General features: G+C 47.8%; 3 protein-coding genes across 3 annotated transcripts; all 3 read left to right on the forward strand.

Moving 5' to 3' along the window:
• Nucleotides 1-7: 7 nt before the first annotated feature.
• CONPUDRAFT_160359 (uncharacterized protein) lies at nucleotides 8-1,731 on the forward strand (the record flags this gene model as incomplete). The annotated part of the gene is made up of 2 exons (XM_007777491.1): nucleotides 8-139; nucleotides 1,216-1,731. Coding segments are annotated over 2 exons (648 nt in total), but the record flags the coding sequence as incomplete, so codon positions are not given.
• A 3,779-nt stretch (nucleotides 1,732-5,510) lies between these two features.
• Nucleotides 5,511-7,515, forward strand: CONPUDRAFT_78265 (uncharacterized protein; the record flags this gene model as incomplete). Its single annotated transcript, XM_007777492.1, has 7 exons — nucleotides 5,511-5,988; nucleotides 6,042-6,238; nucleotides 6,300-6,455; nucleotides 6,517-6,714; nucleotides 6,863-6,947; nucleotides 6,977-7,215; nucleotides 7,315-7,515. 7 exons carry the CDS (start codon nucleotides 5,511-5,513, stop codon nucleotides 7,513-7,515), a joined length of 1,554 nt encoding a protein of 517 aa, XP_007775682.1.
• A 2,158-nt stretch (nucleotides 7,516-9,673) lies between these two features.
• CONPUDRAFT_160360 (uncharacterized protein) lies at nucleotides 9,674-10,279 on the forward strand (the record flags this gene model as incomplete). Its single annotated transcript, XM_007777493.1, has 1 exon — nucleotides 9,674-10,279. One exon carries the CDS (start codon nucleotides 9,674-9,676, stop codon nucleotides 10,277-10,279), a length of 606 nt encoding a protein of 201 aa, XP_007775683.1.
• Nucleotides 10,280-12,316: the final 2,037 nt, after the last annotated feature.

A 12,316-nucleotide genomic window follows, 5' to 3' on the forward strand; every position in this document is an offset into this window, starting at 1 on the left:
GAGGAGTCTCGATTGGCAGCTCCCGCCGCGGCGCCTGAGAACGGTTGTGTCCGCACGCCTCGACGGCAACACTACCGACAACTCGGATGATGGCGGCGGCAGCAACCCTGCACCGGCTCCGCCGAAGAATCTTCAGGCGGTGGGCGGTTCAGGGGGTCGCGTAGATCTGTGTATCGAGTAGACCAGTCCACTCGCTGTGTAGGAATACATGAATGCCATCGCGATTGCAGTGATTTTTACGTCCCTTATTGCGTGATAATCATTATGTTCTGCCATTAAAACTATTGGCTACGCGTTCAGGCCCACCTCTTCGCCTTAAAAACAATGTTCTTTTGACCATGAGAAAGTACATTGAGTCATCCGAAAACGTCCATAGTTGGATCTCGGCAAAGTCCATTACTCTCATGAAACACCTACATTATTACTATACACCAAAGACATGAATATTACATGAAAACCACTAACGTACGGGTGTGATTTAGGTAAATGAGTTTCAGGTATCTCTGTCTTCGCAGTGTCGACACATCACAAAGGTGAGCCTTGATGGCATGCATATGTGTTCCACCATAGATGCTCACCTTTCTAGTCTGTGTGCTCGTCCAGCCCGTTATTTGCAGACATAGGATGGCAGCGAGGGGCGCTGAACGCACCACAAACGAAGGGCTAGGAGACAAGTGGGGCGAGAGACAAGGGGGGTGAGAGACGGAGGCGAAAAAGACGTGAGAACAATAAACAAACCTTTGCCAGCTTTTGGAGCTTGTTCATCGCTGCTTTGCTTCTGCATTGAATGTGATTCCAGCTCTAAGTTGAATGGACGCATCAATGAGCGTGACATTCAACGCGAATCCAATTCGGAGCCAATTGGGCCCGTTTATTTTGGCGTCCATGCATTTCTTACGATTCACAGTCCGATATCAATCTTATTCTAAGCCCGAACACCCGTTTACTTCAAAATTAGATTGTAGCTCTGGCCGTGTAACTTATATGTAAGTCATACGAAGGGACCGACCAAGTTGGTCGACTCGGTCATATTCGATCCACGACCTATTTCAAGGACCGAATTGCGCCGATGGGCCGGATCTGATCCGGCCCTTGCCACATTTTTGGCTCCCGGAGCCCGGACCCCTGGGAACTTCTTCGGCTCCTCGACCCTTCGTGACCCCCGGTCACAAAGGGATCGCGGGCAACGAACGAGCTGACACGCTAGCGAAACAGGCCACAACGCGCAACGACTCGTCCACCCCGACCTTCGCCGCCATCAAACGCCTCACACGCGATACCGCCCTCGCAACATGGACAAGCCAGTGGAAAGACCGCCTGAACAACGACGAAGGCCGGTTCAAAATCGCGAAGCGCTTCCCCCCGTCATTCAGAGCCCGTGAACACTTCACGGACACCGAACGCAGCATCTACGGCCGGATGCTCCAATGCCGCACTGGCCACTGCTTCGCAGGCGAATACTATGCGGACTTCGTCCCCTCAGAACGGATGGCATGCCCATGCGGCGCACGCCGACAGTCCCGCCAACACATCATATGCGAATGCCCACAATATGAAAACGCGCGCCGACACCTCCAAAAACCAAACGTCGAGCTCTCCCTCACAGACGTCCTCGGCACGAAGAAGGGCCTCCAGGCCCTGGCGCTCTTCCTCCGGGACACCGACGCCTTCAAGAAGGCGACAGCATCAGTCCCAAACGACGAACTCGACGACCCCCGCGCCTCCCAATAGACGCACCCCCACACTTTTCCCCTATCTGTTTCCTTATTGTCAACGCATGAACACCGTGCATGTTTATAGATTAATCGCCATATAGTCCGCTACTATACAGCCTCACCGCATACTCATACAGTCTCATTGGTACCCTTAACCATATTACGCTACAGCAGACGAGCACTACATATCTACCACGCACCACACTATTACCCCGACTCGATTATGTCAGAATTACGTCTAGTATTCGACCCTTTGCGGCTTTATTGGTTCATCCAGAAGCCCTTGCACTACGCGGTATTCCTTCTCCGTAAGGTCTACAAGTAAATACCGCTGCACACGTCTACACGGCGCTAGGCATCCTATGGGTACTTTTAGCGCCTTCCATGCATCCGTGTGACTCCGCGTTCATCGCATGAGTCACGTCATGTAGCTTACGTAGCCGTCCTACATTACCGTGGGACTCGGACTATATAGCTTTACGCATACGGTAGTGACTTCACACGCTCCTGTCATATATATACAGTCGCTACCATGAATATCATCTAAGTCTTCTCTTTCCACCGAACGACTACCATCGTCAGCCTACCAGCCACCAAGCTACTAACTCAACCTTCAACACTAACTGCCCGGTGAGTTCGCGCTCTTATAGACTTCTCAGCTATACTCGCGATCGTCCTTTGTCAGATTACAACTAAGCAGTACCTAGCCGCCCCTTAACGTACCTTAAACGCGTTTTCCGCGGGATACAAATATAGATTCTCTCTCTCTCTCTCCTCGACCCTTTGTATGACCAAGCTGCCGGGGATCTGATCAAAAGCACGAACAAAAAACCAAACAAAAGCGGGCAGAAATATTGAAGATACGAGTAAAGGAATAATTGACATTGCCACATGACCTGTTGTACGCGACATGCGAGCATCGCTTCCCTACTTCACTTGTGCTGAAAACAAGGATACAAGAGGCTGAGTACTTGAGGCACATGATAGACTACTGTAAGAGGATGACCTTAGGTTCAAAGGAAATCTGCGTGACGTGTGACGAAGATAAGTTCCGATGAAACGAAAGTTCAAACCTCCAGCGAACGCGTGACATTGAACTAAGCTGTTCTATCCTTGTCGGCGTGACGTAGCACGCACCACAGACAAACGCGAGTTTCTGGGTCCGGAAAATGACCTAGAAAAGATGCCATATTGGTTTCATATTCCCGGGGATCTTCCCAAGCGCGGAAAATGTCAGGGTTAGTTAACCTTTTCTGGACGCTGTTCAGGCTCCGCCCAAAAAAACCCATTAATACTTACCGTATATAGATATGTTTGTAGCGCCGACTCAAAACCACGTGAGCAGAAAATGTTAACTGTTCCGCGATTGGGAAATGTCCCCGAGAACGAAACCAATATGGCATCTGGTCCCGGTCATTTTCGGGTGCTAGAAATCCCGCTTTGTCTGTAGTGACGGTCTCCAGGAGATGCTGTCAGGAACACCATATTTAGACTTTGTCATGGCGTCGACGAGTCTAATTTAGCCTTCGGGCATGCTCGGTGTGTCAGCCGGCGTTGAAACGTTGATCTCGTACCTCGAAGTTGTTTCGGAGCTTTCGCCCCTTGCTCGTCCCTGCGGATGGCACTCAAACAGTGAATCATGCCCATAGGCATTGCATGGCTCAGTAACTTTGCCCCTCATCGGTGTTCTCATTCAGGGCACACTGGATTCACTCTGCTGTTTTTTTATTTCAGAATCAGGCTATGTTTTTTGCCTTCGGCATGTGCACGTCGTTGTCCATGTGGTATGCAACATCTTGCACTTGTGATCGCTCGCGGCTATCTCAAAAGCGGTCTATTTCTTATGTCACGTACTCTAGTTCAAAACACTTCGTGACTATTGACAAATGTACCATACGTTCAGTTCGCCAGGTCCGTCGTGACGCGTGACGAACTTAAGGTCGTCCTCTTACAGTATATTCTATCCTAAATTTTGTGTACTCGCCATAGGGATGCTGTGTGATTGTAGGTCTACGCGACGCGACAAGTCCTATGCCGAGTGAATGTACGTGAGTACACGGCTGTTGGTCGTCAGACCTATAAGCGAGGTCAAGTCAAAATTGCCGTGTCGGCCTCAGTTCTTTCCGCATTAGACATCGATTCAATCCTGTCTCCACACCGAAGCATCTAGGCCGCCTCTACCCGCAAATCTGTGGCAACGCAACATCATCCGCTCCACCTTGTTTCGACACTGGTCCTAGGTCGGCTCGACCCACTCTCCTACCCAGATGGATTGGTCGTGTTGAATCGCACTGATATTAATATCAATTACAAAAGTTTTATTCGCCGCATTGATTTGAGCGACTTACACGACCGACCCTCTGGCAAAACTTGTAGGTGGCCGATCTCGGCTTGGTTTGCCGAGCGCCGTTCTCCCACGGCACCAATGCTTGCTCACTCGACACACTCAAGCCCATACCTTCGCCCACATCGTATACACCCCCATCTGTAGATATTCAAAGACTTATCAATTACGATAAATAGTGTGAAAAACGCTCCATTCCTAAATATCAGGTGCTAAAGTCAAGGGTTTGGGTAAACATGACTCGAAAACCCCCATATACTTGATGCTTCAGCATGTATTCATTCAGGGCATGAGCATACCTCCTTCCTTTGTTCAAACTCCCTTAAGACAATATATTTCGAATACATGCATCTGCATTGAGTTTATGCCTAATAATGCTTAGACAATTATGCTGTACAAGTGTTGAAATCTTAAACATAGAAAATAGGGGCTTTCAGCCCAATAAGAGTCGGCATCTCTCAAGTGTTATAATTTGGAAGACATTGTCATAAACCCTTGGACGTGCCGGATATGTAGGTGGAATCAAACACAAATCACAGCCATTGACTGAGAATACATTAATATTGTTTCACTCAAGCTTCACTGATATTTTCACAGTTGCATGCTCGCCTGACACTGCAGACAAACTGCGACTTTTCTGTTACAAAAAGTGATTGAAGAAGGCGGACAGATGAAAGCCTCTTTCACCCATCTTTTGCTGTGCGAAAAGTTACTGAAAAGTTAAACTTTTGTCTCGGACTTTCCATTTCTGGGCGGAGATTGGATAGAAATGCGTCCAAATCGGGAAAGTTGAGTCCAAATTCGGTAACTCATCCATTTTTACCAGCACAAAATTGACGCAAATGTCGGCTAAAAGGATACCTTTTCCTGTGCAAAAGGGGGTTCTAAAACTCGGGAAAAAAGGCTTTCATCTCGCCGCCTCTTTCTCTCGGTTTCGTCCCTGGTAAAATCGCCGTTTGTCTGCAGTGTGACGGAGCACTGGTGCCGTGGGAGAACGGCGCTCGGCAAACCAAGCCGAGATCGGCCACCTACAAGTTTTGCCAGAGGGTCGGTCGTGTAAGTCGCTCAAATCAATGCGGCGAATAAAACTTTTGTAATTGATATTAATATCAGTGCGATTCAACACGACCAATCCATCTGGGTAGGAGAGTGGGTCGAGCCGACCTAGGACCAGTGTCGAAACAAGGTGGAGCGGATGATGTTGCGTTGCCACAGATTTGCGGGTAGAGGCGGCCTAGATGCTTCGGTGTGGAGACAGGATTGAATCGATGTCTAATGCGGAAAGAACTGAGGCCGACACGGCAATTTTGACTTGACCTCGCTTATAGGTCTGACGACCAACAGCCGTGTATATAGTAAGCGCGTCCGGGTCTATTGATACGCAACCGACTGTAAATTGATATGGATGACTAATGTCCGTGGAAAAGCGGGTGACCATATTGTGACCTTCGATGGTTGATCTTTTTCTGCTGTTCTTTGCTCCTTCTTTCTGGCCACATAGGGCTATGGCAGACCTTTTTCGCAAGACGTTCGAGTCTTCCCAACCCCGCCCCCAGACACTCTTGAGCTCCCAAGCCTCGAGAACGTCCGGTACCTCTCATACCCACTCTCATTCACTTGGTGACTCCCAAGCCAGCTGCACAACGCCTGGTAGCTCCCAGAACCATTCCAAACCTCCCGGTGCTCCCCAGACCCGTTCACAACCTCCCAGAACATGCAAAAACAATGGCTCACAAACACATGGTCGCTCACGAACTGCCTCACAAGCATTCGGTGACTCTCACATTCGTTCACAGCCTCTACCAAAGCGCAGAAAGACAAAGCCTGCTGCAAAGGGCTTGTGTCCTGAACCTTCATTTCCCACGTGGTGTACTTCAATGGTGGACCCTGTACTTGAAATAGCCACCTACCAAGAGTCAGCATTAAGCGGTGAGCATTGGCGTTATTGTGCACTCCAAAACCTCGTATAACTACTCTTCCAGCTCCGGCCAGTTCTGGTAACCCCTCTTGCAGTATCTGCGAAGGTACCAATAACGTATGGACATGCACCGAGAATGGGTGCTCTACCGCTGTTTGTGTCAAGGCCGATAATCAGTTCGGCTGCATCTTTAACGTAAGGGTTGGCAAAGAAGCCTTCTTCTGCCCTAGATGCGTGCAATTGAAATTTCTACCCCTTCCGGTTAGTCGGTACCTAACCTTTGCATGGACTGCAATTTTAACTGGAGTTCATCTATGTGCAGTACATAATGAGGACAAAGCCGTGCGATAGGAGACTTATGAAGGGAGCAGAATGTCCCCTCTGGGCGGGTTTCCTTACTTGGGGCCATGACGGCGAATATGCGCAAGATTTATCTCTCCTCATGCTCATTGAAAGTTTTTCCCTGAGCCCTGAAAATGTATGCTCCCACTTTTAATCAACCAACATTAGGAGTTCTTAGCCTTCCTAACTGTCAACAGCTCTCCATATTTGTCGGGAAACTGAAGAAGAAAAAACAGGGTCACCAACAACTTGTGAGACCCAGCCTCAAGTGGATCCGTGATCGCAATGGGTTCAGCAACATGATGCTTTTCATCAACGCCCATAGCTATGGGGACACAGGGCGCTTGCTTGCCGCAGGAACTCCTGCTAAACCTGACACCCAATACGTCACCGATGTAAGTGCGTTTGATTAACATATCCAAATGCATATTTTGTAACATGCGGCATAGATTATCTTATATCACTTTGGTGTGGAGTTCTTGGAGGTCCTTGCAATGACACACACCTTAATAACAAAGGGATACAAACTAACTCGCGGTTTAGTCTTGCTTAGCTGTGGGCCCTGTGTTCGCAACCAACACAGTTTTGCAATACTCCGCCACCTTGTTGAGGAGCAAGTACTTTCATAGTAAGCTGACAATACCCTTGCTGATCAAGTACACAGATCTGTTTTCAACTTTGTGTTTGCATTCTCTGGTCGTACAACCATGGAGAAACAGGTCTCGCTCGCGTTGAGCAAGTTTGTGTTCAATGTCTACATATCACGTATGGATGTGTGGCAGTCTCTGCTCGAGTCCTTTGGTCAAGACAAAATGGCGCTTCAAACCACCTCTGTCGCACTGATCTGGACCGAGTCTATGCCGAATAACACCCATAAGGGCCGGGTGCATGCAAAGGTATTAGCTCTTGCAGACCCCTGCGAACGCCCTTGGGGCATTGATTTTTGGCATTGCCACTTTTGCCACACATCCATGCAATATCTCCAATTTTACCAGGATACAGAGACATTCTCTGGTTCTGATGGGGCAGAGCCAGAGATAGCATATACCTGCATACAGTGCAATCATAAACGCCGGGTGTCGCAACCTTCATGGATTGAAGTAGTCAACGGTGGAAGAGGTCTGGTGGCCTTTCCTTGGCCTTTGAACCTGAACCAATTGACCGATTTGGGTATTAATCATGTTCAACCTCTATAAATGATGACAACACATATTAGTGTATATTATTATATGATGTGTTGATTTATAATTAGTTCTATTGTACTTACACCAAATCGGATCAAATCGTAATACATACTACACAGAAATACGGAGAAACAAAAATCCAATGCCCAGCTGGTTGCGCAAGTCCGGCGAGTCTCCCAACAAATCAACCTGTGATCGCCGCGCGTCGCGCCTTAGCCCGTTGTAGCTCTAGTGTATACGACCCTGTGCTCCAGTCTTATCTTATCAACTGCTTTATACACCATTACATTCATAGGAGAAATACTATGCTGTAATCCTATCCTCGACACAATTGATTTCGAGAAGATCCTCCGATTTATCCCAAGATTTATCCAGCTCGTTGGTGAGCTACAATTCAAGATTATGATCATTGAAGATGGCAGCATGGACATCAAGTTGGGGACGGCACCTCAATCCTTGCCCTACGCTCAGCAGGTGTTCCTCTCCCGGACGGCTGACATTCAACTACGGATGATACCCGTGCTATGGCGAGTGTTCAGAGATTTTTTAATATGGGCCCTCTCGCATGAACACTGTTCCCCACCAATAAAAATGACCATCACAGACCCAAGTCGCCACCCGTGGACTCATGCTCTACCACAGTCAGCTCTTGTCCCGCCGCCTGGCGCGCCCTGTCTCACCCCTGCCACCTTGGCCAGCCTGACCATGACCAAGTGCTTGCTCTTACCTGTCCGTCCGCAAGCGTCAACCGGCAACCTGGGTTCGGCGAGTTCACACCCACGCCCGATGCCACCTGCATGCTAGGATGTCCTATTCATGTCGATGTGTGCTGCTGCATATCTGGGAACCCGGCGCTGGTCTAGGCAAGTGCTTCGCAAGCTATACTATGATGCAGGTTTGTCTTTTTCTTGCACACTGTGCTTATACCTTTCAGTGGCATTGCGACTTGATTATCCTCCTTCCTGTCCGGTGTTAGGATACAAAACAGGTGCGCACTTTATATATATATATATTGGGTTTGTTTCACTTACCCTACCAACATCGATTGTAGACGTTGGAGCTGTTGTCTCGCAGTGTTTCTTTGACCACTTGACCGCGGATTGGTGCCGTTTCACTCCCTCTTAGTTAATTTGCGGCTGGTGTCACTCTCATCCCGTTTCCGTATGCAGCCATGGTAGGTTTCCGTTCCTCACCTCTACTTCTGATATTTCCGATTATCTTTTATTGAAAGCAATACTATGTTTACGTGCAGGTGCGTAAGTATCTTTCAGCTACAGCTTTCCATCGTAGGTTAGTTCTGTTAAATGTTCGCGTTATCTCAAATTTAATGTATATTATTTTAATGCTGATCCCATCCAATGATGTCTTGGCGTGTCGAAGTCTCCGAGCCTTAGGTGTGAACAAAACTACGTTACGTAGTTAAACCTGGTCAATTATGTGCATTGTCTTTTTCCCTCCGCAGATGTTGCACTTAGTGAGCTGGAATGACTCAGAGTCTGTATCAATGATAAATGAGTGCTTTCAATTCTAATAATCGTTCATTGCACTGATAGTAATCACCTTGAACAATCTGATGGGATATGGGGCATACATATTATCAAACCTTTTCGTGACAAATCGGTTCCTGATCTACAATATGCTGGTCTAATATGCTGGTCTATCTGAGTGCACAATCATGTCTGTGATACTCGCTTATTGACATAGTTAGATGGCAAATATGTACGTACCGTTTATTATGCCCTTGAAGCAATACAGCGGTAACTCAGACAAGGTTTACACCATCACGGTTGCTCCGGCTGGAGTTATGTATATTTCTTACCTAGCAATCAATAGAGTTGTTCAGAGCTCAATTTGCTCCGAGGTATGCACATAGTATGATCAGCCAGAGACACGGAACTTATTAGACTCATGACCAGTCTCCCGAGACGTGTAACCAAAAGGGTAACAGGCCTGGGGGCCTTCGCATCTGGGAGACTGGGAGACTTCGTCGACTCCCTGGCAGGGAGCCAGCTGAGTTTGAATATTGGCAGTAAAGAAGCATCGAGTCGATAAGCCGGCATCCCCGCAGCCGATCGTTCACTTGTAGTCTCGCGTTGTGTCGCGCTCTGTACGCACCGTGCCCATGAAATATAACTATTAGCACCCTCTCCTTCCTGCGTGAATGTAAGATATGCCTCATCCTGACTACTACCAGCCGCCTCCACCGACTCCACCACCCGTATTTCAGCTGCTGCAATGGACAACACCCCCTGCATGGCTCTCTGAGGATATCAGACTAAGGGAGCTTTCGGCGGCTCTGGTCGAAGCGGAAACAACAGCTCTTGATCTCCATATCTCTCAGCGCGGTTCTAGTTTCTCTCTGGAGGAGTCCTACATCAAAACTGGGCTAGAGTTGTTCTCGAAGGTGGGCAAGTCAGCTACAGATGTCTTGATTATGATTCTACAGGCAAAGTCTCAGCCAGCCTATCTCGTGCCTTATCGTACTCGATTTCTAGGCGGCAGGACACCCGAATTTCTCTGGAACATGCTCGGAGATGTTCCTCTCTGGAAGAGAAAGCTCAAGTCTAGGCTTGAGGACGATTCGATGTCACATATACTTTCTATTATGGGGAAAGAATTGACACCTGCATCTTTGAAGCTGTTCTGCAAGTCAACCAGGGAAACTACACCCACTTTTGTCAAGATGTTTGACCTCACACGGCTCGCGCAAAATGTTCGGGACCTCATGCCTACAACATGGACACTTATCAAGTCATTAATCAAGGGTAAAAGGTGATGTGAACTTGGTGAACCTCGTCACAGTTCACGAGTGCCATCTTGTTGCGAAGCGAATTGACATTTCTGATGAGGGATGCGAGGCAGGGAGTGTGTCCTTCGTGTCTAAAAAACTGCTCGGGGGCGCATATAATATTGCGATAGACTCCAAGTTGAATATCCTGTGTAGGTTAGCAAGTGATCTAGCAGAGACAAGTGGCAAACACACCTTCCAGAGGTTCTTGTCATCTGGTGTATCTTGGTTTATCTGAATGGTGGGGATCCTGAAACTTTGAAATCCTGAAACCTGATTACCCATTAGCATAAAAATCGAAGAGACGAAACAAAGACTTACATGACTAGCTTGCAAGAGTTTCAGAGGTGAGATAGTGATCGCAATTTTTGAAGGATCGCCAAAGAGAATCGGCAGGATCATGGCAAGTGTTTTGCCATAGCCCCTTCCTGCGCGAACTACAACACTCTACAGTGGCCTCGATCTGAAACTGACGTAGTTTTCGTTCGCCTATATACCGAGCATCGAACCAGACTGTGGCTTTGAAGACAGTCTCGGCTTGCTGATGTGTTAGGCTCTTGACGAAGATGGGGGAGAGCTCACCGAGCAATTGGCGACCATTATCAGACAGTAATAATAAATAGAAACGATCGAATATATTCATAAGGTAGCGATGTCGGGGGAGGCGACGTAGGAAGTGATTTATAGTATAGACGAGGCAGCGGCACTTAGACGCGACACGTCTGCGATTCAGGGGCTCAGTTCCCTTATCCGGGGGCGATCTTCTCTCGGGCCGAGGCTAAATTCAAACTCAGTTGGCTCCCTGCCAGGGAGTCGACGAATTCTCACTGCAAACAAATAGCAATTTTACCCAGGAAGAGACTGAGAGAAAGAGGCAGCGAGATGAAAGCCTTTTCCTCCGAGTTTTGGAACCCCTTTTTGCACAGGAAAAGGCATTCTTTTAGCCGACATTTGCGTCAATTTTATGCTTGTAAAATGGGAGGATTACTATATTTGGATACTACCTTCTCGATTTGGATGTAATTACTCTAATATTCAAAATTATGCCCGGCTTGGCATTGTACATGTTTGGCGTTGTGGCTGTGGCATATCTCGCGTTAGTGCTCGGTATTAAGTCTGCCGATAACTATACAGGGAAGAAAGGGGGGGGGCATGCTAACAAGTTCTATTCTGAGACTCTGGATTTCCTTGATGCTTGTTTTAGCCTGGATTATCGCTCCTGTTACCATAAACAAAGTGAAAGCAGCGAAATGGCGAGTAACTCACATTCAAGATAGACACAGTAATCATTTGCCGCGTGAGAATGGACAAAATACTTCTGTTTCCCTTCCCAATGCTAAAGTGCTGGTACATCTTCCTCAAATTTAGAAGAAATCTCAGGCATTGAAGCAATCGTGATGCTACGAGAGTTTTTTTAAGTGACACGCTTTTAAAACATGCAATGAGGGCAGTTGCTGCTGACAGACATGCACACTATGTATATTGCAAGCACTAAATACAAAGAGTACACAAACACTGACAAACTAGTCATTTACCGTGAGTTGTGTCGGTGTTTTAGGCATCCTTGGGAAAGGTAGAGCAATCCCAGTCATATACTGCAGCTGGAAAGTCAGCCGCTGCTTTGAGAATCGAAAAATAACATACTCGCAAAATACCTTCTACCAGTCTTCACGAACATCAAGAGGGCCACGATCTTTGCGCGGTGTTGAAAGCGAAACGAGATGATGCCCAGTGGAAACGTGCTGTGCTCGGATGGGTGGGATTCCGGGCGGATTGGTGAATCGAAGCATATTTCGTGGTACTTCTTTGATGCACTGATACACACCAATGCGATCACGGAGGTACGAGGTAGCAACAACGCAGATCTAGACACCAGTAAGTTAGACTCAGTCGTAACGCGGGGATGCGAACGCTGAGGTGCCGTAATCGAATCGTCCGGTATAAGTGGAACTCGAGCTGTTCCTGGTATCGTACGAGAGTGATCGCGACACGTAGAGGATGTCAGAATAAAACACATGATATCAA

This window comes from Coniophora puteana, assembly GCF_000271625.1.
Source record: "Coniophora puteana RWD-64-598 SS2 unplaced genomic scaffold CONPUscaffold_22, whole genome shotgun sequence".
Taxonomy (NCBI): Eukaryota; Fungi; Basidiomycota; class Agaricomycetes; order Boletales; family Coniophoraceae; genus Coniophora; species Coniophora puteana.